At 36.0% G+C, this 26666-nt stretch overlaps 1 protein-coding gene across 7 annotated transcripts in view; it reads right to left on the bottom strand.

Annotated features, from left to right (window-relative positions):
* The window catches only part of TASOR (transcription activation suppressor), a 51348-nt gene that overhangs the window by 5841 nt on the left and 18841 nt on the right, over positions 1 to 26666 (bottom strand). For 2 of the 7 annotated variants that reach the window (XM_047850368.1, XM_047850371.1), the window contains exons 10-18: positions 26557 to 26660; positions 26374 to 26477; positions 15490 to 15562; positions 15317 to 15388; positions 13214 to 13915; positions 9046 to 9452; positions 7629 to 7770; positions 6286 to 6345; positions 2057 to 2868 (exon numbers count right to left, since the gene is read on the bottom strand). In XM_047850368.1, the coding sequence (XP_047706324.1) occupies positions 2057 to 2868; positions 6286 to 6345; positions 7629 to 7770; positions 9046 to 9452; positions 13214 to 13915; positions 15317 to 15388; positions 15490 to 15562; positions 26374 to 26477; positions 26557 to 26660 (2476 nt within the window). Of the gene's footprint in view, positions 1 to 2056; positions 2992 to 6285; positions 6346 to 7628; positions 7771 to 9045; positions 9453 to 13213; positions 13916 to 15316; positions 15389 to 15489; positions 15563 to 26373; positions 26478 to 26556; positions 26661 to 26666 lie in introns of all 7 variants that reach the window. The other 5 variants (XM_047850366.1, XM_047850370.1, XM_047850369.1 and 2 more) reach the window with 3 other exon arrangements.

A 26666-nucleotide genomic window follows, 5' to 3' on the forward strand; every position in this document is an offset into this window, starting at 1 on the left:
AAAACTAAATCAACATTAAGAAGTTTTTTTTTTTTTTGCAAATATCCATTTAACACTACAAATGCAAGATAAACTGGCAAGTGTAACTACTGTTCGAACACTAGCAATGATGACCTTATACTCTAGGGACCCTAGAGATCAAGTCCACTCTTCTTACAGAACAACCTATAGCTCAGAATTTAAGTGGCCAGTCACAATGTTACAATGCTATGCAGTGAAAACTAAGTAAATGTCAATGGTGGGTAATAGAAAGAACCATAAGAACAGTGGTTAGCCAGGTTCTTAATCCAGTTCCATTACTTATTCTGGGCAACCCAGAGTCCAATCATCAACCACTCCCTCACTCCCATTTTCCACTCCATTTAAGGCAAGCCCTTGGCTATTTGCAGCAAGGCTGCCAGTATACTCCTTTAGTTATAAAGCACTTTTCTTATTGTAGCTCATTTAATTCACAACAGTCCCAAAGTCATTCATACAGAGCTTCAGCGTATACAATGGCATTCACATACTAGTTAGCCATGTCTGTCAAGTTTATACCTTCAGCCGAAATAGACCCTCCCATCTAATTAATACCTCCCTCCATGTTGGTGACATGGTACTACCTTTCAAAGGACACATGGTGGTAGTACAGGCAATTTCCTTTGCTCTTTGCTTGCTGGTGGAATCCTGAAGTCTGAGGTAAACTGCAGGGTCCTAGAGGTCACATTCCTCTTTTCACAGATACAGGAGCAGATTAATTTTCTCAAGATTGGCAAGGCTGGTTAGATAGCCATTAAATCTAAACCCAGCTTGCCTCACAACCAGTCTACTGCTCTGTTAAGAACGGTCTACAAGTGTCACCCCCAAAGAGGATGTTTCTATGTAGCCCTAAATTAAATAAAGCAGCGTCTTCTGTATTATTAGATAATTAAAGCTTCTGGGCAGATCTCAAAACAGCTTACAGTCAGGTAATGAAAAAGTAAATTGCTGACAGACCAGTATATAATTTTTGGTCTTTTTACAGTAAGAAGTTTTAAAAGCAAGTTCATTTTAGGTAAGATGGTTGAACAGTCTGATCTCATCTTTCCAAGAAATCACACTGAGCGCTCTTCCTCCCTCTTCATTTCCATGCCCTTCATGTTCTTATGGCTGCACTACATGAAACATGCTGACATCAAAGAGATCCCCAAACTGACAAAGGCTCAGGACATGTCAGCAGCACAGAGCACAGAGTTTCTGGGCCACTGTAGGCTACAAGGCCCTTATTTATAGTCCTTTCTGCTTCCTCTAACAAAACAAACAGAAACTCATCATGGTAAGTAAATTCCATAAATGGGAGGAGGCATTTATTTTAAAACCTATGGTATTCCCTTAAGGAATTGAAATCCTGTAATTTAGTGAATGCTAATTGTTAATATGAAAACACTGATATAATTGTTACTGTGTTATAATTTACCTATCGTTACAAATGTTACATACTTATGCATCTGCACAGACACACGCAAGTGTTTTTAAAAATCACATACTTGAAACACTAGTCTTACTCTGTAGCTTCAGTAGAAAAAAAATACACCTTGCAGTGAGGAATCTTTCATGATCATCATGTTTTTTGATCAAAAAGGCTATAAGGAATCCTGACATGACCAGGGTATCAAGAAAATGCCAAAAGATCACATATATCATGATTAGGTCATCCCTGGACAGTTTTTTCTATCTGATTGATAAAAAACCCATAAGAGGTAAACACTGATAGCTTCCTCTACTTCTCTGTATCTTTCCCTCCCCTTCATTAAAAACCCAAGTACAAAGCATTTAAAATCTCTGAATCAAGAGTTTAAAGGTATTTGCAGTGTGCATACAAATGGTCTTCAATACCACCTAATAAAACAAGATGTTAATCCTAAGATACTTAGATCACAGGTTCTAAATTTAATTGAACTTACTAGTTTATTTCAGTCTGTATTAAATTACGTAAGAAAGTATATCATCAACATTTAAAAACAAAAAAAATCATTTTATAGACATTAGACACAAGACAAGTTTATATAGCATTACTATTACCTTCTCATTTAGTTACCTTTATTTCTTTACAGAGCACACTCTCTTCTTCTTCATGAATATAAAATTTCACAGTATTTTTCTGGACATCTTTCATGATTTTAACCAAACTGTTAAATACTTCAGGTTCTAACTGGCTTATAAAATTTGAAAGAGCTGGTTGGGCAGAAATGTTTACATCACTGGGCGATTTTGTTGTTTCTTTTTCTACTGGTTCCCGTACAATATCACCAGGTACAGTATGGTCAGAAGTCACCATTAGCTCTGTGGCATGGTGTGGCTGGTTCACTTCTACTTCGGTTAAACCCAAAGATGAAGAGGAATGCTGCTCACTGGAGTTGGTGTCTTTCAAAGGATCACTACAAAGTGGCTCAAGGAGCTGTTTATTGTTGAAGTCACTTGAGGAAATTGGGATGACGGGCTTTCCCAGAGGATTCAGTGCTATCTTAGTACCAGAATCATTAGGACTGACTGGTGGCAAGTTCCCACCCTTGGCTGATGCTTTGATAATAATAGTATTTAGTTTCTCATGCAAGCCATCTACAAACTCCTGTACACCAGCTTTGGAAGTCTTAGAATATATGAACTCAGAAAGCCGTTTCATCTTCTCTTGTGTTGAAAAAATAGGTGTGGAAATTCTACTGACATATGAAACATTCTTTTGCTTCAAAATCTCTTCTATCTTCCTAGAAAAGAGACTGTACTCTCCTAACACTGTCCTCTCTGTGGTTTCACTCATTGTTGGTGGCTCTGCTGCTGGCACACACTGCTCCTCCACTGTCACCACCTGACCTGTCAACACGTCATCCTCAGTGGTGCCCTTTAGTGTGTCTGTAAATGGAGAGGATGGAAACTGGTAATCAGAACTTCTCTGTCTACTTATTACCCGGGGGTCGTTAGGAAAGGCCTCCTGTGGTGGCAGACACACCAGTTGTTCTTCTGGTGATTTCATACCTATATAGGAAGAGTTCATTATTGTAACAGCAATCCAAAAAAATAACACCTGAAAACACAAACTCATAAATAGGAATGTCAGATCAAAGCATATACTTAGAATTAATTACATACTGGAAGGTAGAATAAGAATCTCAAATAATGATGTGAACCCTATTTTCTAAGTGCCCTATCTATGGCTGGTTTTTGGATTTAGGTAGCTAGAGTAACAAGTTTGGATGTTATTTTCCTTGATTCCTTTTGAAGTGTTTGAACAAATGCCAATTTGGAACTGGCAACAATACAAATTAAGTCATTTGCTTATTTCTGCTTCTCAGATCAGGAAAAGAAAGGCTCAAGAATATGGAAGAGGACATATTTCATATCTGCATTAACAGTTACACTCTTGAGATGAAGAGGTCATTCAGCTAACTACTGATTTTAATGGAACCATAACTCTGACTTTTGACAACCAGCACAATCCACAGATTATACTTTTTTCCCCAGAAATTCTAAATTCAAAACACAATATGGTTTTAAAACTACAGTTCAAAACAGACACCCTAAGTCCTTTTTTAAAAGGGGAAAATATGTTTAACGGCAATTTATAGTAATAATATTTTTAGGAAAAGAAAAAATCTTTGCCTAGATGGTATTATACAATTTTATTTTTAATTTTCTTAGATCTTAGCAAATATTCCCCAACAAATTGCTGTTGTAGTCTACAAAATGGTACCTCCATACGAAGAAGTGCAGGCACAAGTATAGTCTTCAAAACCACGGTACTTTAAAGATATAGTGAATTCCCTATTCAAGTTTGCACCTAGGTGTGGCTGCATGCCCTCTCCACACACATTCAGTTTGGGTTTCCTCATATTCACACTTTTCTAAGGGCTTTAACAGCATCAGCAGCTGTCAGCTTGTGACATTTTTCCACCAATCTTGGTATTTACCATGAGCCACTCCACCCATTAACTACTGCACAGACACCTGTCAGCAAGACCACAACAGGTCTATAGGTAGAAGGGGAACAAAATAACCAATGCACCAAGATAAGAAAACTATATGAAACTGGAAACCAGAAAATTCAAGTTCCATAAATTAACTCAGGAATACAAAACATCCTTCTTAAAATTGCAACATGGGGTTTAGTACACACACAAAATACATTTTAAATTCTATCTTACATAACAAATGGGTTGCAGAAGACTACCTATAATTTTTAAATTTCTGATTATTATTTCAAGTGAAATAACCTGCTTCCCAAAATGTACAGCTGTAGTTCAAACCAATAAGCTTATACTTGAAGGGCTATGGATAAAAGGAATTTTTTTCTAAAGTGGAACAGAGCTTTAGGGGTGCCTGGGTAGCTCAGTTGGTTAAGCGTCTGACTTTGGAGCAGGTCACGATCTCGCAGTTCGTGGGTTCAAGCTTCACGTGCTTGTGCTGTGAAGCACAAGCTTCAAGCTGTTCAGCTTCTGTGCTGACAGCTCAGAGCCTGGAGCCTGCTTCAGATTCTGTGTCTCCCTCCCTCTTTCTCTGCCCCTCCCCTGCTTATGCATGCTCTCTCTCAAAAATAAATAAATAAACCTTAAAACAACAACAACAACAACAACAACAACAACAACTCTAGGGTCCCCTTAGTGGCTCGGTCAGTTTAAGCGTCCAACCTTGGCTCAGGTCATGATCTTGTGGTTCATGAGTTCAAGCCCCACATCAGGCTCTCTGCTGTCAGCACGGAGCTTGCTTCAGATACTGTCTCCCTCCCTCTCTGCCCCTCCTCTGTGCACATGTGCTCACACCCCCCTCAAAAATAAATATTAAGAAAAAAAACCCTCTAAACAAACCCCACTTAAAAATGCAAATTATCATCACCTAATTCTATTTTGCACAAATTTCCCCTATATGATTCTAATTACTAACACTGACTTTATTATTTTAAAAAATGTCTTCATCAGTAAATGATTTAAAAGAAAAACACACAGATATCAAGAATAATGCATGTTTTCTACTGACATTCAAGCAATGCAGGATTTTAAGTGTGAGTAGTGAGTTCTCTAAAGGCAGCATCATTCAGGTATTTACACTATTAAACACAAAATATAAAGATGGGTATGCCAAATAAGAGGACTGAGGGAGCATGGTGAAGCATAAACAAGATGCCCTGCTGCTTCTAATGAGAAAGAATTACTGACAGATAGAAAATAGATGAATTCCAGACATAATGTTGAGTGAAAGAGCCAAAAACAAAACAGGACATGTGTAGGTTCCATTTACCTTAATTAAGAACAGGTAAAAATAATCTATTGTGAAAGAAATCGGATTAGTGATTACTGTTGGGTCAGGGAGAGTACTGACTGGAAACATACAAAAGAAAACCTGGGGTGCTGGAAATGGTCTACATCTCAATTTGGATAGAGGTAACATAAGTGTATGCACATGTAAAAATCCATCGAGCTGTGCACTAAAGATTTATGCACTTTATGTCATAGATCTGTTATTCCTGTTTTGCTTTTTGGGGTCATCTTTTCCTAGGACAAAGACGTCCTTGAAGAAAACTATTCAATCTTTTTCTAATCCCCAAAGAGAGGAAAACCATAAAGATCTACTAAAATTAAAAGTCACTTGGCTTTTCTTCAAAATTAAGAAAAAACAAAAACAAAAAAACAAACCACCACTGAAGATTTCTGAAAGAGTAAGACACAACGAAATGGAAACAAAAAAGTCTGACCACCAAACTCAAAGCAAGAAAACAATGCCTATGCCCATCTGCAGAGATGTTCAATTGACTGATTTCAGACAAAAGAATAGGTCTTCTAGGAACCAATGGCAACTAGCTAATCAGCAACATCTGTAATTGTTTCTGGAATCCCAAAGTTTCCTAATCTCTTAATTACACTGTCTTATTTAAATAATTAGAAGAAGAACTGGGTCAAAAAATCCAAGATTAGGAATAATGTACCTAAAAGATAAATGGCTTTAATCCTAGTAAAAGGCCTTAAATGGTCTTAAAGAAACTTGAAGACTGCTTCTCATAGGATATTCTGCAGGAACAGATTAAGAAAAATATTCCAGTCTTCTGAAGTCATCATATCAGATAGAATCACACTATAGGCGAAGAAAACTTAACCTCTAAGAATGATTCAGTGACTTCTTTGATACAAATCAAATGATTTAAATGCAAATATGAGATTGTCCAAATTTTCTGTCATTAACAGAACTTAATATGATGCCCTATTGATGGAGAACCAGAAATGCAAGTAGCAATTCTGAAGAAGGGCACATTGGGAAGAAAAGCAAAGGGAGCCTTCTCACCTGGTGTTTGTTTCTCACCATGTTTCCCCAGCTGGTCTTCTGGGCTTCTTGCATTCCCTCCTGAGGGAAAGCATCCATTAGATTTGTAGACTCTCTTCAGATATTGGTGATACCTATTAAGCACCTTTCAGACAACCCCAAATGCTAACAAATCCAAGTATTCCACCTTTTGCCTAAAATAATCCAGAAGGGTCATTCAGAAATAGCAAGTTGTTTCCCTTTCCGTTCAGGTGATGATAGAATATCAACACCTAGATGCTGTGCCTTCAAATAGCTCTGAACATCAACTATGAAGGTGCCTAAACGAAGAATGGTTAGGATAATCATCTTGAACTGCCTACTTTCTTATTGTTCCTCCTACTCAAGCCGATGTCTCCAGCTCCTAAGTATCAGCTACCTCTCTACCTCACTCCTGAGGCTCTTGCCCCCTCTGGTAAGGTACTAAGTAGAGAATGTGCTAAAGCCCATGGAAACTCATCAAGTTTTAGAAATTCTTCTCAGAGGCCTTGGAGGCCTTAGTAGCTTCTGGGTCACAAGCCAGTCTACTGACTTTTTAGCAAAAAGTTATTTGTTTTTTCTTTTTAAAGTTTATATAAAGGTCTAGGAATGGAAAAGATGTGCCCTGGGAATATTTCCAAAAATGCTTAGCTTACAAAGATGAGTAAGAACTTGGAATATTAAGAGTATGTATATATGTGTGTATATATGTATGTGTTTGCACAGAGAAATTAGAATACTGCAAAATGATCTTTCAACATTTGCTAACCTACATGGTTCAATAAGCTTTCTAGGGATTTTTGCATTTGATAATTTTAGGCCATTCTCTACAATGACTTAATTTCTCTAGGATAATCTAATATTAAGAAATTTCTTTCAAATATGAAATTTCTTTCAAATGATGAACCTCAACATGCCCACTTCTCAGATGATAGCTTGTTACAGTGAAGTCTGCTCTAATAATTTGAGAAGATAGTATTTAATCCGCTACCCCAAAGACCATCATTTCATCTCTGTCACTAGCTCACCTTATCAGAAACTCCATTTCTGTCAACAATTTTCATTTGGAAGTCTGCATGCTAACAACTCCACAGGAAGAGTAAGTATGTTTTAAATCCTTCTGATTTTATAGGCTGTTTTGCACATACTTGCTGATACTGACCAAAAACAGCAACACTCAATAATGAACAATTACATTGTTCAAAATAAGATACCAAGATGTCAGAGCCAAGTAAGATGAACCACCTAGTGACCCAAGAATGGAATCTAGAAAAGATGAAACCCATCAGGAAACTGGTCCCTAAGTAAAACCAAGCAAACCTAAGTCTCAGTATACTTGTTCTTACCTGTAATTGGAATCAGTTTCCAATGTATTTCAGTCTCTTCAACATCATTTGACTTAGATTGTCTGCGGAATCCATGTTCAATGGGAACAGTGGGACACAAACTGCAATCTTCAAAATTATTCATGCTAATTAAATTTGGATCCTAAAAATTAGAGTACACATTCAATAGCTTTCTTTTCAATTAATCTTTATGTCAAGAATAAACAACTATTTTCTTTCTTTCTTTCTCTCTCTCTTTTTTAAAATAGGCTCCACGCCCAACGTGGGGCTTGAACTCGCAACTCAAGATCAAGAGTTGCATGCTCCACCAACTGAGCCAGGCAGTGCGCCCCTAAACAACTATTTTTTAATAGCAAATCCACAAGCTTCAATCTAAACGTTACAAATGAGTAAGATCAACATGACAAAGTTGTAACTCTCTAGTCTTAAATTTAAACATAATTTTTTCCCTCAAAACATAATTTGATGTTGATTTAGAGCAGAGGTTGGTAAGCTTTTTTTGGTAAAGCACCAAATATTTTAGGCCTTGTGGGCCAGATACTCAGCTCTGCCACTGTAGTGCAAAAGCAGCCAGAGGCAATACCTAAGCACATGAGCATGGCTGTATTCCACAAAAAAATTTAGTTACAAAAATAGGCAATGGGCTGATGCTGCCATTGACCTGATTTAGAGTATTAAATATGTCAAGAAATGTTAAGAATTTAAGTTACATAAGTTACATACTTCCCCAAGTGGTCTCCTGCCATCAACCTCCTCTTAAAAAAAAAATATCCTAAAACTGCATGGAGAAAGCCTGGGGACATGCATACAACTTTTATTCAAAGACAGGGAAGAAATACAGGAGGAAAGAGGAAATTATAAATAAGCCAGTAGGAACATGGTGCTATCCTATTATTATTATTCCCCAGAGATACAACCCCTTCTTGGAGGAGATAAGGTTACTTCTCAGCTAGAGATCAGTACTCTCTAAGCTTGTATCATAAACAAACTGGATGTCCTGTCAAGCAATGCTGAGTCACTTCAGAGGTAATCCTAAAGGACACTCACTTTCCATTCCTATTTGCATGAAAAATACAAAGTACCTAGTCTTGTTTGTGACACTGATGTACAGGCTGTCGTCACCTCATCTGCCTCACTTTCGGATTCTGGTACTGCCAGTAGAAAACTAATCTTTTGAGGATTCAACTTTATATATAAGCCTATATACATAATTCTCTAAGCAGGAAGGAAAACAACTACATCTACATTTATCCCTCTGTAACAGGGATAACTTAGAAATACTATCCTGGATACTTTCATTGTAAATGTGTAATTTCTTTTTGAAAGGGGAAAAAAAAAACCATTGAAACACACCTACATCCTCTTTCAGACACACATTCACAAAAGCAACAAAGGTAATCAAAAGACATATGCTTACTTCTTTCAAATGTAGTTTATGGTCAGTGCCTACTTCACTGGTAGAAACAGCAACAGGATACTTTAACAATGATTTATCAATTTCTAACAATGGGCTCTGAGTACCCTTAAAATGCACATTTTCAATTTTTGCACAAGTAGGCTGCTCATATTCTTTCTTATCTGCGGGAGAGTTCAACTCATACTCATGCTTTTGTCTCAACTCTTCATAGGCATCATCAGTGTTCAATCCTAAGGCTTTGTTGACTGTGTCTGTCAAGGATGCATCAGAATGACGTGCATTTGCTAGTGTTTCTGATAGCCAGTTAAACAGCCGATGGATGTCAGCAACACCGGAGTTAGAGGTATCTTGCTGCTGAGGTCTCAAATCAGCATCATGCCCAAGAGAGCCAATAGGCTGCAGAGACTCTGAAGGGAAAGAGAAAGAAAAACCATCTTTCAAAGTTAAGTTTGGAATGGTAGCATAAAAATTTAAAAAATCAAGTATATTTAAAAATTATCATAAGACATTTGTGGGCAGGAATTCAATCAAACCACTGGCTTAGACTGTACAAGAATATCCATCCCTTTCTTTACAGATATGACAGGTTCTAAAATTTTGCACAAAACTAAAATTTCCCATAAATGAAAGCTTATTTTCATAATTTGAAAACTGTATTGGGGTGCCTGGGTGGCGCAGTCGGTTAAGCGTCCGACTTCAGCCAGGTCACGATCTCGCGGTCCGTGAGTTCGAGCCCCGCGTCGGGCTCTGGGCTGACGGCTCAGAGCCTGGAGCCTGTTTCTGATTCTGTGTCTCCCTCTCTCTCTGCCCCTACCCCGTTCATGCTCTGTCTCTCTCTGTCCCAAAAATAAAATAAAAACGTTGAAAAAAAATTTTTTTAAAAAAAGAAAACTGTATCAATGGAGAAATGAGCTCAGACATGCTGGTAGTATGAATAATATATATTAATACCTGTACTGTATTCACCTTAAACTCTATTACCAAAACCCCAAAGTCTATCAAGTGACTTGAAAACTATATAAAATATCTGTATACTTGTAATTTTGCAAAATGTTAGGAAGATATGCAGGTTACATTTAAATCTACTAAAAAACAAACCAGGACTATACCTACTAGATTTTGTCTTTAAGATAATGACTGATATTCTTATAATCTAAAACCTTATTTTGAATGACTAGATTACTTAATTTCATAACAAAGCTACAAAATCATCCTGAAGAAATCTATACCAAACCTGCACTAAGAACAAAAAGCAATATGAGAGAAAACATGTTAAGACATGGTTCCAAGCAGATGTAAATCTGGGTAATCTGCACAACCATTATATTTATTTTTTTTTTTTTAATTTTTTTTTCAACTTTTATTTATTTTTGGGACAGAGAGAGACAGAGCATGAGCAGGGGAGGGGCAGAGAGAGAGGGAGACACAGAATCGGAAACAGGCTCCAGGCTCTGAGCCATCAGCCCAGAGCCTGATGCGGGGCTCGAACTCACAGACCGTGAGATTGTGACCTGGCTGAAGTCGGACTCTTAACCGACTGCGCCACCCAGGCACCCCACAACCATTATATTTAAAGCCTGCAAAAGGAATAGATGTTCAAAAGTCCCATGCTTTTAATGCTGAAGGAGGGTAAAGCCTGAGTAGATGTCATGATTTCCAATTTAGGCAGACAGAGTATATATAATGTACCATAGTATATATAATGTACCAAAAAAAAAAAAAAAGTTAGAAATAATATAGTATATACTGTATGATTCTAAATATATGAAATTATAAAATTATAGAAGTAGGAAAACTATTATATAGAGACAGAAAGCATTTCAGTGGTAGGGAGGGGTGAGATTACAAAGGAATACAAGGCAACATGTGGGAGTGATGGAAATGTTCTCTATATTGGAGTGGTGGTAACATAGCTATCAAAACTCATCTTTAAACTGTACACTTAAATGGGTACATTATACATAAATCATACCTCAAAAAGTTAATGTGAAAGAGGGTAGGGAGGTTAGGAGATTACCTCTTATTAAATGAGTAGATTCATCATCAAATCAAGGTGAGGGTATTTTAAAAGTTAGAATCCAACCTTTAAATCTCTACTTTCGGAAATCAAAAATTAAAAAATCAAAATGACTAAAAAGAAACACAAATGAGGAACACCTAGAAATACAAGTCTGACTGTCGCTTGTTCCAGTTTAACCTATCTCTTCTCCCTTCTCCCCTGCCCTGCTTCTCCTTCAAGTTATTATAATTAGCATGGCTTTCCCACCATTTTATTATTGATAAAGCCTGTCACCCACAACTATTTTTTTTACATTTTTAACAAAATTAGTCAATTAACAGCTAAAACAGTACTGAAATTTAAGTATCTTGACCATTATGTGCTCAGTGCTAGGAAACACAGTCAAGTTTAGGAACAATGTTTTAAAGTCAGTCACAAGTAAGTTATGGATTAAACATGGATTAGTGAACTATGTAACTTTAGGGGAAATTATTTAACTTCTCTGAGATGGTTTCCTCATCTGAAAAATAAGAATAATAATGTCTACCACTCAAGAACTAAATGAGTCCATAAATGTAAAGCACCTGGCACATAGTAAGCACTTAATTTTCAAGATACAGGTCAACAGTATGAGTGCAGATCACTAAATGTCAACAGGTTCAGCACAGCGTAAGCTAAAGGAAATGAAAACCGTCAAGGAAAAGAGCCAAAAAGCTAAGGAGGGATCAAGCAAAGATATGAGGCTTGAGATAAATCAAAGATGCTTCATACATGAAGAAAGAAAGAGAAGTAAACTGCTGACCATGACATATTCTGAGGAGAGAGATGAGCCCTAATCAAAGAACATGTGAAAAAAGAGTGGGAATCATGGTTATTCAGGCTGGACATGCCAGCCTATAAAAAAAGCTTTGAAAGACAAATACAGAAGCTAAGACTGGAAGATGATACTGAAATGAGTGACAGATGCTAGGAAAGTCAGCCAAAGGTAAGAATAAGATGAAAATGTTGGAAAGAAAAAGAACACAGGTCAAGTGAAGAAAGAACACTTGAAAGACTGAAAACAACAGCACTGGCTAAAAAAACTTTATGCAATGATGGAAATGTCCTCTATCTGTGCTATTTCAATATGGTGGTATGGCTGATGAAATATATCAAGTATAAAGCATGAAATGAATTCTTACTTCATTTCAACTTAAACTTAAATAACAACACGTGGCTAGTGGCTACCATATGTGCAGGAAGAGAAGAATTTAAGGAAAGCAGGTAAGTAAAAAGTAACTGAGGATACAAACACAGATTGCTAGAAGAATAGTACAATAAAGACATTGATTCAAATTAGTTCTGAGACCCACTGAATGCGAACACATACAAGTAAAACAGCTTAGTAAGCAACAGGAATGGAATACTGAGATCTGCCATAATCAATAAGAACAGCAGCAGCATTGCAAAATTCAAAGGTGTCTGAACGCAAGGAACACATTTCATGCTTACTTTAGCAAAGATCTTAAAATTCTAGATGAAAAATGTTTATATTACTTGCAATACTGAAACACACAGTTTAGGGTCTCCCATTTCTGTCTTTTACTGTTAACTAAAACAAAATAAAGAAAAATAAAAAAAAAAAAGAGAAGCCAAACATATTACTAGGCTCCTGGAGTGGAAAAAAAAACGTGTATGCATCAAAGAAACTTAATTTTAAAGCTCAGAAGGTTCCTTTCATTAAGCAACATGCTAAAAGAACCCAATATTCAATGTACTTTTCCAATTATACAATTAAAGGGATATAAAAGGACAAGAACTCCAATTAATAGAATAAGAGCTACGCATACTTATTTTCCTCCTATCAGCCTAAGCTACACAATTCAGAAACCTGATGTCCTAAGGCAGTAGTTGGCAAATATTTTTTGTAAAGAACCAGACAATAAATATTTTAGGCTTCATGGGCCAAGCAGTCTCTGCCTCAACTCTGCCATTATAGCGTGAAAGCAGCCATATACACATAAATAAGCGTGGTTGTAGTCCATTGAAACTTTCTTTCCAAAAACAGGGGACAGGCTGGATTGGCTCTCAGGCTGTAATTTGCAGACCCCTGTACTAGGGGAAAGGACAGAACTACTTTAGTTTTGGTTGTTATTTTTATACTATATAAAAGCAACCTGATATTTTTACCTTCATATAGATGGCAATTTTCAGATAAATTACTGGTTTTGGCGAGCTTTCTCATATTTTCAGGTAGATCCTCAAGCTTCCTCTTCAAGACAGTTTTGCTTCTCATATCTTCTGTGTCTGAGTCCCCACCCACATTTTTTTTCCTACACTGAATTAAATTAATCAATTCTTTGACTCTATCCTTATCATAATCCAAAGAATGAGAGGACTTGTGCTTTCTAGGTATAATAGTTTCACCCCTTGAGTTATTTCGTTTTCCAAATTTCATTTTTGTACCATTCATTTCTTCTTCTTGGCCTTCATAATCTGAAAGTGGACTGAACTGTTGAAGTTTTCTATTTTCTTCAAAAAGCTCTTTTAATTTACAAATTGGTAACTGATACATTTCAGGCCGAAAAATATAGGCATGCAAACAATTATCAATATGGGATTTATTTTTTGGAGCTGAGTATAAGAATTTTTTATCATCTAATCGTGAATCGTATGGAAACATGATAAACTCTCGTTTACCTGAACCAAAACCTCGCTTAAAAAATTCATTTACATACTTTTCAACAACAGAATGAAAATTTATAGTATTCATATTTTTGAATTCCTTTCGACACTGAATCAAAGCAAACTGTAAAAACTGAGTTATTTTTAATACATCTGTCATGCTCTCATGTCTCTTCTGTGGTGCTGCATTAGTTGAACCTTTTTGTGCTGTAAACAAACAAAAAAGCAAACTATGTTACCAAGCAAGAAATTAATCAAATACAGATCTATATGTTGTCAGAGAAATGCAATCATTCATACATTAATGATGAACCAAACTAGAAGTATGTACCCTAGTACATATATGTAATACAGAAATAGATGAATAGCGTGCTTCTAAAAACAGGCCAATAAGAAATTAAAACTAAGACAAAATTGCAGAACATATCTGTAAAGGGAAAAACCCACTCATTGAAGATCTTCTTCATTTCCCATTGTCCCTAGGCAATTCAACTGATGGCAAGCAAAATGTAAGGAGAAATAAAGAAGCAGGGCAAGATATGAGGCTCCTAGCAAGAGTCCTGCAACCGATAGCAATGTCACTCCTTCCTGCTATACTGTAACAACTTTAACTACACATAAATGTTCTACCCCCATAAGCAGATATGCAGGCACCAAGTGGCTACAATTGAAAATGTCATTCTTGGGGCGCCTGGATGGCTCAGTCAGTTGAACGTCTGACTTTGGCTCAGGTCATGATCTCACAGTTCATGGTTTTGAGCCCCACATCAGGCTCTGTGCTGACAGCTTAGAACCTGGAGCCTGCTTCAGATTCTGTGTCTTCCTCTCTCTGCCCCTCCCCTGTTCGCGCTGTCTCTCTCTCAAAAATAAATAAACATTAAAAAAAAAAAAAAGAAAAGAAAAGAAAAAAAGAAAGAAAAGAAAAGAAAAGAAAATGACATTCCTAATCTAACAGTGAAACCCATTAGTGGGACTTTTACCTTAATATAGCATTGAAGTATGTTCTTAGAAACAGTGAATAGCAAATTTTCTCTAACCTCAGTGTGAAAAATAGAACAAACTGAGGGCTGCTGGAGGGGAGGTTGGTGGAGAAATGGGCTAAAGGGGTGATGGGCATTAAGGAGGGCACTTTTTGGGATGAGCACTGTGTGTCATATTTAAGAGATGAATCCCTGGGTTCTACTAATCCTGAAGCCAAGACTATACTGTATGTTAACTAAGTTCAATTAAAAAAAAAAAAAAAAATCAGTGTGAAAAGCTTTTATAACTTTAAATGGCATAAATTTAACCTAGCACACGATTCTTTTATCGTTACTAAAATCTGGATGCAAAATTGAACTAAGATAAAAATTAATATAAAACCCAAAAATCTAAGCTGTAGTATTTTAATAATTACAGCCCATGTTTATTTAGTGAAAATACTGATAACAACCAAATAATTTTTAATAGTTAAAAAAAAACCCAAGTCATATATAATGTGTTTTATTTTGCTAAGACCTCTTAATATTCCCAGTATTTCCCAAAACGTAAGAAACAAAATATTTGGAAAATTTCGATAAAATGTTAAGTATCTATAAGTAACTAGATTTAGATACTCAAAGAACTTACAAGTAACTATGCCTCTAGGTTCTTGAAATAGAAATAAAGCATGCAGGACTCGAGACTTGGCAGTCTGATGTTCTAAAAAAAAAAAAACAAAAAAACCAGAAGCCAAATTGATTAGCAATATGTTTTAACTAAAAATTTGAGAAAGAACTGTAAAAATTAAAGAGATCACCTACCATATGGAGAAACCATTTGACAAGGAGAGAGAAGAAATAGGTATCCTCGGTCTCCCAAAGGTTTAACAAGAACCTGCATTTTTGGAAGAGGGAACAAGTTGCATCTGTTTTATTATTACTCATAAGGCAAAGACATAGCAATTTCTACTAATTATAAAGAAAACAATAAGTTATTGATCATCTTTCTTTAGGAAAAATAATTCTACTAAATTAAAAGCTCTACTCTCTGATTAACAGAATTCCAATCGAATAAAAATTACTTAGTTCTCAGAATGAAAACAAGAAATTACTACTGAAAGAATTCCTCTAATTAACTGTGAAACCAACTTGCTGATTTTTCCTTGAAGTTAAAATGCAAGGACCAAACTAAAGACTTCAAATATCTTCCTCAGCAATTCAAAAGACCTATTATTAGTTGCCAAGGCAGTGTGTTGGATGTTGGGGGTATAAAACAACTACAGCACAAACATTGCCTTTCTGTGAGTACAGGCTAATCTCAAATGAAATGTGTTGCTATAATCTAATGTTTTCACATAAAGAACACATTTCACATCTAAGGCAATTTCCCTTGCCAGAAGTAACTTCAAAGATAAGCAACACAAGAGCCTTGAGAGTAATTTATAATTGGATGGAGAGAGTAACACAAGAAATGTCAATAATTAGTCAAGATAGAAAAGTTCTTGAAAAGATTTATAAAACAACAGAGAAAAACTATAATTTATTTATGGTTAGAAGAGATGCCAAGAGCATACTTAAGTTGGATGTTGAAGGATGGGAATACTGCCAAGAGCCTGAGATTATGGGAAGAACATTTCAATAGAGGCAACATCATGAACAAAGGCAGAATTATAATTGATGAACAGTTTGCAGGCATCAGAGTACTTATGACTGGGAAAAGGGTAATGACAGACTATGACAAACACACAAATCTAGAAGAAAAGATCACTGGCTCATTTGTAAAAAGACAAGGATGCCAAGTTAGCCAGGAATGCCCTCAAAAATATATCCTTTTGAACGGGAGTTCAAAAAACAACAAAAACCCAACAGCACTGTGCAGGAGGGGGAAGAAAACAATGTAATGCAAAGAAACTTCAGGAGCTATTGTAATTGTTCACAATACATTTTATTTATTTATTTATTTATTTACTTAAAAAATTTTTTTTTCAACGTTTTTTATTTATTTTTGGGACAGAGAGAGACAGAGCATGAACGGGGGAGGGGCAGAGAGAGAGGGAGACACAGAATGGGAAACAGGCTCCAGGCTCCGAGCCATCAGCCCAGAGCCTGACGTGGGGCTCGAACTCCCGGACCGCGAGATCGTGACCTGGCTGAAGTCGGACGCTTAACCGACTGCGCCACCCAGGCGCCCCTGTTCACAATACATTTTAAAGAAAGGGGAAGTAAAGGAAGAACTGAGCATGACAGTTGCACACAAACGAACTCCGGGCTCTGAAAGGAAATGTGTGCTACCTAAATTTGTATTGTAAATTTGTAACTGTTCCAGTAAACAAAGTCTGTGTAAGAACGCAAATTTAAAGGACAAAAAGTAACTGCTATCAATTTACATTTAATAAAACAGTGGTTTAGGGGAGCTTGGGTGGCTCAGTCGATTTAAGTGACCGACTCTTGGTTTCAACTCAGGTCATGATCTCACAGTTTCATAAGTTGGAGCCCTGCCTGACAGCACAGAGCCTGCTTGGGATTTTCTCTCTCCTTCTCTTTCTCTGTCACTCCCCCACTTGCACTGTCTGAGTCTCTCTCAAAATAAATAAATAAACTTAAAAAAAAAATGTTTTTTAAATAACATAAAAAATAAAAACACCGTTTGAATAGCCAAAAGTAAGGTGGAAAATGTACCTGCAACATTTTGTTTCAGATTCAACCACTTTTGTCCAAAAATGTTTTATACATCCTATATATTTCTGTTAACATTTTACCCAACTCCGGGTTTGTCAGAACAGGAAGTTGGGAAGCATGAGTAAGATTTTCATGTTTTGTGGTAACTAAGGAGAAAGATTCTTTTTAATGTCTCGCCTCACTCCAAGTACCAGGTTTTTAAAAATTCCATTGGCTCTGTGGCATAAAGACTCTCCTTGTCTTTTAAGGGGCCTCAATGTCCCCAGAGTCTCATGGAGCACAGGGACTCTATACCCAGCAACACCACTCAGGCAGACAGAGGCCCTAACAGTAGTATTTTTGCCCTTTAGCTCCAAGAAATACTTTAAATGCTATAGGAAAGCAAACACCTGTTAACTAGGTTCTCCTACTACCTCGATTACACCTTATTGTTTTCTTCCCCTCAGAAAACAGTATTAACCCAGTCATTAATTTTTATTACTCAATTCTACTATTTTGACTTTCCATATAAATATTACAGGTAACATGGTACAAAAACAAAAATGTGTTGGGGTGCCTGGATGTCTCAGTCGGTGGAGCATATGACTCTTGATCTCAGGGTTGTGAGTTCGAGCCCTATGTTGGATGTGGAGATTACCTAAAAAGAAAATCTTTAAAAACACACAAACACACAAACAAACAAACGTGTGTTAATAATATAAAACATCAAGCTCACAACCTAGGAGGAAATAAGCTACCCTAAGTGAGATTTAGCAGAAACAAGAGATTCAAATGCCCAAGGGCTTCAAACTGGAATAACAGATGTAATATATAAAACAGGTATGAGATGCTTAAAGAAATAACTGGTAGAACTGAAAACATATTCACATAAAAATTGATACACAGATGTTCATAGCAGCTTATTCATAACAAAGAATAGAAACAATTGACAAAATGTGGTATTATCCATACAATGAAATACTGTTCAGCCATAAAAAGGAATGAAATAATGACATGCTACAACATGGATGAACCTTAAAAACATTATGTTGAGTGAGGGGTGCTTGGGTATCTCAGTTGGTTAAGCATCCCCAACTTCAGCTCGGGTCATGATCTTGTTGCTCATGGGTTCAAGCCATGGGTTCAAGCTGTGCAGACAGCTCAGAGCCTGGAGCCTACTTCGGATTCTGTGTCTTCCTCTCTCTCTCCCCCTCCCCTGCTCAACTCTCTCAAAAATAAATAAACATTAAAAAAAATTTTTTTTAATTATGCTGAGTGAAAGAAGCAATGCACTAAAGGCCACATACTGCATGATTCCATTTATATAAAATGTCTGGAATAGACAAATCCATAAGGACAGAAGTAGATTCATAGTGGGATTGGAGGAGGAACAAATACAGAATGTATGGTTACCAGGTATGAGGTTTCTTTTCTTTCTAGGGTGATAAAAATGTTCTGAAATTAGATAGTGATGATGGCCACACAACACTGTGAATCTACTAAACATCACTGAAAAGGTGTACACTTAAAAATGGCTAGGCATGGGGCATCTGGGTGACTCAGTTGGTTGAGCATCTGGTTCTTGATATAGGCTCAAATTGTGATCTTGTGGTTGTGGGATTGAGCCCCGTGTTGGGCTCTGTGCTGAGCATGGAGCCTGTTTAAGATTCTCTCTCTCCCTCTCTGCCTCTCTCCTGCTCACACTCTCTCTCTCAAAATAAATAAACATCAGTCAGTTGAGCATCCAACTCTTGATTTTGGCTCAGGTCATGATCCCAGGGCCGTGGGATCGAGCCCCATGTTGGGCTCCACACTGAGTATGAAGCCTGCTTAAGATTCTCTCTGTCCCTCTCCCTCACTCGCATTCTCTCTAAAAAATAATAATAAAAATAGAAATGGCTAAAATGAAGCTTATTTCAATATACCTCCTGAATATCAGAATAGAACCTCCATGTCCTCAATAAGTATTTCTAAAAAATATTAACAAGAATCTATTTAAAAAGAAAAAAAAAAAAAGACCAGGCAGGTCTTAAAAATAAGCAAATACAACTTTTAAGAAATCAAAAATATTATGTGAAATTGGAAACTCAACGAATGGATTAAATAACAAACCAGACACAGCTAAAGACAGAATTTGTAAACTAGAGGGTAACTATGATGAAATCACTCACAATGAAGCAGAGAAACAAGTAGATGTAAAACACAAGAAGTTCACAGACATCAAGAACATAATGAAAAGACCTGACATAGGATGCTCCAGGTTCCTAGAAAAACAGTCTACAAAGAATGAAGGAGAAGTATAATCAGAAAGATAATGACTAATTGTATTATAGAAATGCATCTATAAATCCAGATATCAAATTATACCAAGGTGGATAAATAAGAAATCTATACCTAGATATAGAGTTGAAAAACACCAAAGACAAAGATTAAAAAAAACAACCAGAAAAAAGATGACGACCTACAAAGGAACGATAATTAGACTAAGAACTGACCTCTCAACAAAAATAGAAGCCAGAAGATATTGTAATATAGTCAAAGCACTAAGAGGAAATAGCTGTCAACCCAGAATTGTGTAACCAGAATCTGACAAAGAATACACTTTTTTTGGCAAATCTACAGAGCATCTACAGGGCATGTTCAAAAATTGACCACAAAGTTGGCTTTAGATCAAGTATCAATACATTTCAAATAATCACCACCTGTTTTGATTATAACAATTAAATGGGGAAAAAAAAAGACAAAAGTATTCTTATATATTTGGAAATTTAAAAACAATCCTCTATATCACATATCAAAATAGAAAATCATAATGGAAACTAAAAAGTACTTAGAACTGAATGATAATGAAAATCCTACATATTAAAAGTTGTGGAATGCAACTAAAAGACTACTTGCATTGACCATTTTTCCAACTTAAGAAAGCAGAAATAAAATGAACCTCCCAAAAGTTGAAATTAATAGAACAGCTAAAATTAGGAAAAGAGTAAAACAAAGATATAACAGAAGGTTAAAACCATAATTTGGTTAAGATTAATAAAACATACAAACCCTGGTGAAAGTGACTAATAAGGGAAGGCATAATGAAAATAGTATCACATAATAATGCTCACAACAGCTATTAATAGACTATTTAAATGACTATATTGCAATAAACTCAAACACAGAAAAAATGGACAAATTCCTAAAAATCAAACAAAACCATAATATATCTAAACTGACATAAGAATAGAAAACCTGAGGGGCGCCTGGGTGGCGCAGTCGGTTAAGTGTCCGACTTCGGCCAGGTCACGATCTCGCAGTCTGTGAGTTCGAGCCCCGAGTCGGGCTCTGGGCTGATGGCTCAGAGCCTGGAGCCTGTTTCTGATTCTGTGTCTGCCTCTCTCTCTGCCCCTCCCCCGTTCATACTCTGTCTCTCTCTGTCCCAAAAATAAATAAACGTTGAAAAAAAAAAAAAAAATTTAAAAAAAAAAAAAAAAAAAAAAGAAAACCTGAGAAGTTTAACTATTAAATTGAATCAGTACTTTAAAATCATCCAGAAAAACGAAGACAGTTTTGTAATTAAGTGCTAGCCAACATCCAAAGAACAGATTATTCTAATCATATGTACAAACATCTCTTACAAAATGAGGAAAACTATCCAACTCAATTCTGAGAAGCTAGTGTAACTTTTAAGTTTTTATTTATTTATTTTGAGAGAAAGTGTGTGTGTGCACTAGCAGGGAAGGGGCAAAGAGAGAGGGAGAGAGAATTCCAAGCAGGCTCTGTGCTGTCAGTGTAGACCTTGATGCAGGGCTCAATCTCACCATGAGATAATGACCTGAGCCAAGATCAAAAGTTGGACATTTAACTGACTGAACCATCCAGGTGCCCACTAGTATAACTTTGATACAAAAACTAGACAAGAACAAGATTGCAGGTCAATCTAACTTATCACAGATACAAAATTTTTCAACAAAACATTCACAGATCAAACCATACATTACAAAAAAAAAAAAAAAAGTGAAGTTGGTGTTCTTAACTAGCAATACAAACATAGTTTAATACTGGCAAAAGATAAATGTAATTCATCTTCTAAGTCTACAGAATAAATATTACATGTGATAGTTAATTTTGTGTGTCAACATGACTGGGCCACAGGGTGTCCAGATATTTGGTCAAACTCTATTCTGGCTGTTTCTGAGAATATTTTTGGATGACTTTAACACATAAGTTTTCCTGATTCTCCAGCTTGGTGACTGCAAATTTTGGAATTTTATGGGCTCCATAACTGTGTGAGCCAATTCTTTATAATAAATCTCTTTCTATATATGTACATCCTATTAGTTCTGTTCCTCTGGAGAACCCTAATACACCTTGTTACCAACTTGATAAAAGCCAAAAACAAAAACAACAACAAAAAATGAAAAAAGCATTAAAAAAATTCAAAACCCATAGTGGTTAAAATAATGAAGGAAATTTTTAAACTGATAAAGGTATCTATGAAAAATCTACTACCTTCCTACCTAATGGTTCATGTTAGACATGTTCTTTTTAAAATCAAAGACCAGAGAATGCCTCCAACTACCACTTTTATTCAACATTGTACTGGAGATCCTAGATTACACAGTAATACTAATGCAAGAAAGAGAAATACAAAGCTTGAAGACTAGAAAGGAAAAAAAACCAATGTTGCTTCCAGATAATAAAATCTATATAGCAATCTCAAACAATGTACAAAAAATAAATTATTCAAATTTCATACTCTGATCTAACATATAATTAATACATAAATATCAATTACATTTTTATATACAAAACGAACAGAAAATGTACTGAAATGGAAAATACTGTTTACAATCACACCAAAAACAATTAAATGGCTGGGGATAAACCAAACAAAAAATAAGCAAGACATGTACCCAGAAAACTATAAAGCTCTACTAAAAAAATACCCTAAAAAAGAGATAATCCTGTTCATGGATAAGACAGTAACATAAAACACATCAATTCTCTCAAATTTCATCTATAGATTAACAAAATCTCAATAGGGCTTTTTTTGGGGGGGGGGGAGGCACCTTAAAATCTGATTCTAACATTTTTTGCATAAAGCAAAGCTGAGGGGAGCCTAAGGAGCTCACTCAGTTGAGCAACAGATTCCTGATTTCAGCTCATGTCATGATCCCAGAGTCATGGGATCCCACATCAGCCCAGAGCCTGCTTAGGATTCTCTCTAAAATGGAAAAAAAAAAAAAAAAAAAAAAAAAAAAAAATTAAAGAAAGAAAAAAGCAAAGCTGATATTTAAATATTTGAAAAAAAGTTCCATCTCAAATAGCAAAACAGTTCCCAAAAGAGTCAGTTGACTCTACCTCATATCAAGGCTTCTCGGTGGAGAAATGTTTCAGGAACAATTTGGTATTCATATTGGGGAAAAAAATGAATATTGGATTCCTATATTATATCACACAAAAACAAAACAAGCAAAAACCTATTTATTTATTTAAAGACCTAGGTGCCAAAGGCAAAATCATAACATATTCAGAAGAAAGCACAGGGGCAATACCTGTAAGATCTAGGGGGTAAGGAAAGATTTGTTAAAGTCACAAACAGTGCTTAACATTCAGGCAGATAAATTTAAACACACTGAAGTTAGGAACATCTGTTCTTCAAAAAACACCAGGAATAAAGTGAAAAGGCAAGCATAGATTATGAAAAAAAAAATTCTAGCACACATAGCTCAGTATTAGGACCCAAAAATGTATTAAAAATTCCTCTAATAAGTAAGAAAACACAAGGCAGGGGCACCTGGGTGGCTCAGTCAGTTAAGCATCTGACTTTGGCTCAGGTCATGATCTCAAGGGTTGTGGGTTGGAGCCCCACATCAGGTTCTGTGCTGACAGCTCAGAGCCTGGAGCCAGCTTTGGATTCTGTGTCTCCCTCTCTCTCTGCCCCTCCCCTGCTTGCTCGCTCGCTCTCTCTCTCTCTCTCTCTCAAAAATAAACATTTAAAAAATTTTAAGAAATAAAACAGTAAAAAAAAAAAAATAATAAAATAGAAACACAAAGCACTCAAACAATAGGCAACTGAATATGGAAAGAAATACATTCATAAATGGATGATCAACTCATCATATTTCAGGAAAATACAGACTAAAATCACAGTACAATATATTTTATACCTACCATACTGGCAAGATTATGCCACAGTCTGACTATACTAGTAACCGTGAATTTACGAGAACTTGCTGGTAGTAAGGGATATAAATTGGTACAAATATTTTTTTTAATTGGTACAGATATTTAAAACAATATGACATTATCTTGTAAAGCTAGTCATGTAGAATTATGATTCAATGATTCTACTTATCGATAATAAATCTAATATACTAGATATATACCCAAGAGAAAAAATTTTTGTACATGTCACACTGGGAGATATACAGAAGAGTGTTCACATCAGAAATAACGTTCAAATTTAGTGACATATATCATTTTCCTTTATATTAAGTTAGTTTTAAGAATTACTAACTTATCACCAACCAAAAGAAAGCTCAATATAATTTTACTTATAGTACAAATCTCCTTGTGAGGAAATAAAGTTTCCCTAATTTCTCTGTGGTCCTCCAAAACTAGCCTTCTGATGCACAAAAAAGTAAATATACAGATAGGGAAATGTTTGCATTCACTTCCCCCAGAAATATTTTACTCCTCACGTACTTTATAGCCAATTATCTAAGTAACTGCTCTGATCCAAAAAGATAATTAAATTTCTCTTATCTCCCTGAGAGTGCCATGTGGGTACACAAGAGGAACAAGAGGTTACAGCACAGATTAGTTCCTATGTTTTAAGTTCCAGAGGGCTGAATGTATCCTGAAGAGATTTTATTTATTTACCACAGTATTGGAGTTAATATTCATCACATTTTCAAGGAGAACTTCCCAGAAGGGGAGGGAGACAGTGGCCTTCTTCCCTTAATAAGCAAAGAAAAGTAATTTTTCCTCATCCCTTGCCTGTGGAATATCCAGCCACCTGCACAGGATAACAGACCTGTCTTTCCTCGGGATGCCCTAAGGCTAAGGACTAGGGGGCAAAGGAAGGCCAATATATTTACTACCGTGAGGTATTCACTAAATCTATCTCTGATTCAGAACATTTAGTGTGCATATTCAAGATAAAACTATTGAGAACTCAACAGTCCCCAATGTATCTCCCATCTTCATTAGAACTAAGAAGAAAGTAGCCATAGTTAGAATAATTCCCAATGAGGTTGCAGGAAAAGGGATAGCTATACAAAAATATCTCAACTCCGTTAGACTCAGGTAGTATACCCCTGCAGAATGCTCATGCCCTCTAAGACATAGGATCTTACTCTATTTCTTAACCCTGAGAAAACCCAGTCCTCTAAGAATCTAATATAGTACTTGCTCAGGTGAAGAATAAGATACCAGTATCTTCCTATCCCGAGTCTCACTATTAGAATGAAAGATACTGTAATTTTCTGATAAACTCCTCATTGTCAAGATTCTCAATACTCATTCTCTGAAATGCAAGAACTGAACAGATTTGGATAACCCAGTATCTCACCATACCCAAACCTACAATCTGAACTTTCACTTTCTGAACTCAGGAATTAAACAGATTTTGATGTGAGGAATAGTTGTATTAGGCAAGCTTTCAGAAGAAAACAAACAAATGTAAATATGAGTATATTCATATGCGGTGAATGTGCATCTGTCCATATGTATGTGTTATAAGATGCCCAGTCCAAAGATTTCCAGCTGGTTAGTCAAAAAATTATTGTTAGATGTCCACCAATTCATAAGTATATAAACTCTGCCTATAAATTTTGTACACAATTTGACTCTGCCACTCTAAACAATGGATGGGTTAAGAAAATAAATATGCATACAACAAAATTCTACATAACCATTAAAAATGCAGTTGTCAGTTCTGAAAATCACTGATAGTAACCTCCATTTGACTACCTGGAAATTGAGGCTCAATAAAATGAGTAGAAAGAAGTTAACTGCTGAAAAGCTTTTATCACATGGCATACCTGTGCAAAAAACTTCTTCCCCTATTGAAATGTCTCATCAACATTCCAAGGTTAACCGAAACCTTGCAATAACCCCTCTCTGTAACCAACTCCTCTCCTTCAGCAGAACTACACATAATAGCATGTATTCATCTTGTTCTTTCCTAAACCCATCACAACTAATGCCTGACCTAAACCCTCAATCTAAACTCAATAAAATCAGTATCTATTATTGGATACTACCTAGTAAACAGCTCTTAAATCAGTCTCTTCTTATATCATCGTTCTTACCTCTCTCCTCTAACCCACTACCACCCTCTAATGTAATGCTACTTTCCTGCCCCATCTCGCCTCTTTATTCTTTACAGAGTAACCAAATAAATTTCCCAAACACGGATCTGATCATGTTGTATACACAATCAAAAACATATCCTGCGCTCCCTTTAAAACCAACTGCTCTTAGGATCACACCCAAAATTCCAAACACTTGAACACTGCCTACACAACACTGCAGGACACAGGCCCCACCCCCACAACTTTTCTAGTCTCAAGTCCTACCACTTTCCCCCAACTACTCTAGTGTTCCTTTCTCTTTCAACCTCACCAAGCAATTGTTCTGATGATTCTTCAAATATGGCACAGTCCTACTAGAACAAACCATATTGAGTAACTCCATTTATCACTCTGTATATGATCCAGAAAAGTCCTTATCTCATTCTTTTTGGAATTATACACCCTGCATAAGAAAATATTCAATAAATATTTGTTGTCACAATCACAAAATACAATAAAGATACTTCATGGAGAAGACTTGCAGAAGGTCTAGTGTCATGGCTTTAAAAAAAAAAAAAAAAACAACGACAACAACTACTAAAGGCCATAGTAAAATGGTTCACTAAATAATATCGACAAAGACAGAGACCCTATGGTACTCTGAGGCAAAAATGAAATAAATTGAAATATTAATATGATCACTTATTCAAACACTTATTTCTAAGGGAGAATGAGGAACATTTTAAAACCTTTCACTCACAAGTTTTTCTTTCTCTAGTTTTTGTAGTAAACTCTCCATGTTACTTCCAATTCTCGTCTTTTCTACAACTTCATAAAGGCTGCAATACATTCCATTCTTCAAAACTGACATAAGAAAAAATACAAGGTAAATATTCAAATCAAATCTGCTTCTTATATATTTTAATAAAATTAAATTACTTACCTTCACTTGGACCTAAGTATGTTTCCTTATAAAACAGCGCTGGAGGGATTTTCTGTTTCAGATGATCAATACTCATAACTGTTTCAACATCTAACTTTTCGGGACTGAAA

This window comes from Prionailurus viverrinus, chromosome A2 (assembly GCF_022837055.1).
Source record: "Prionailurus viverrinus isolate Anna chromosome A2, UM_Priviv_1.0, whole genome shotgun sequence".
Lineage (NCBI taxonomy): Eukaryota > Metazoa > Chordata > Mammalia > Carnivora > Felidae > Prionailurus > Prionailurus viverrinus.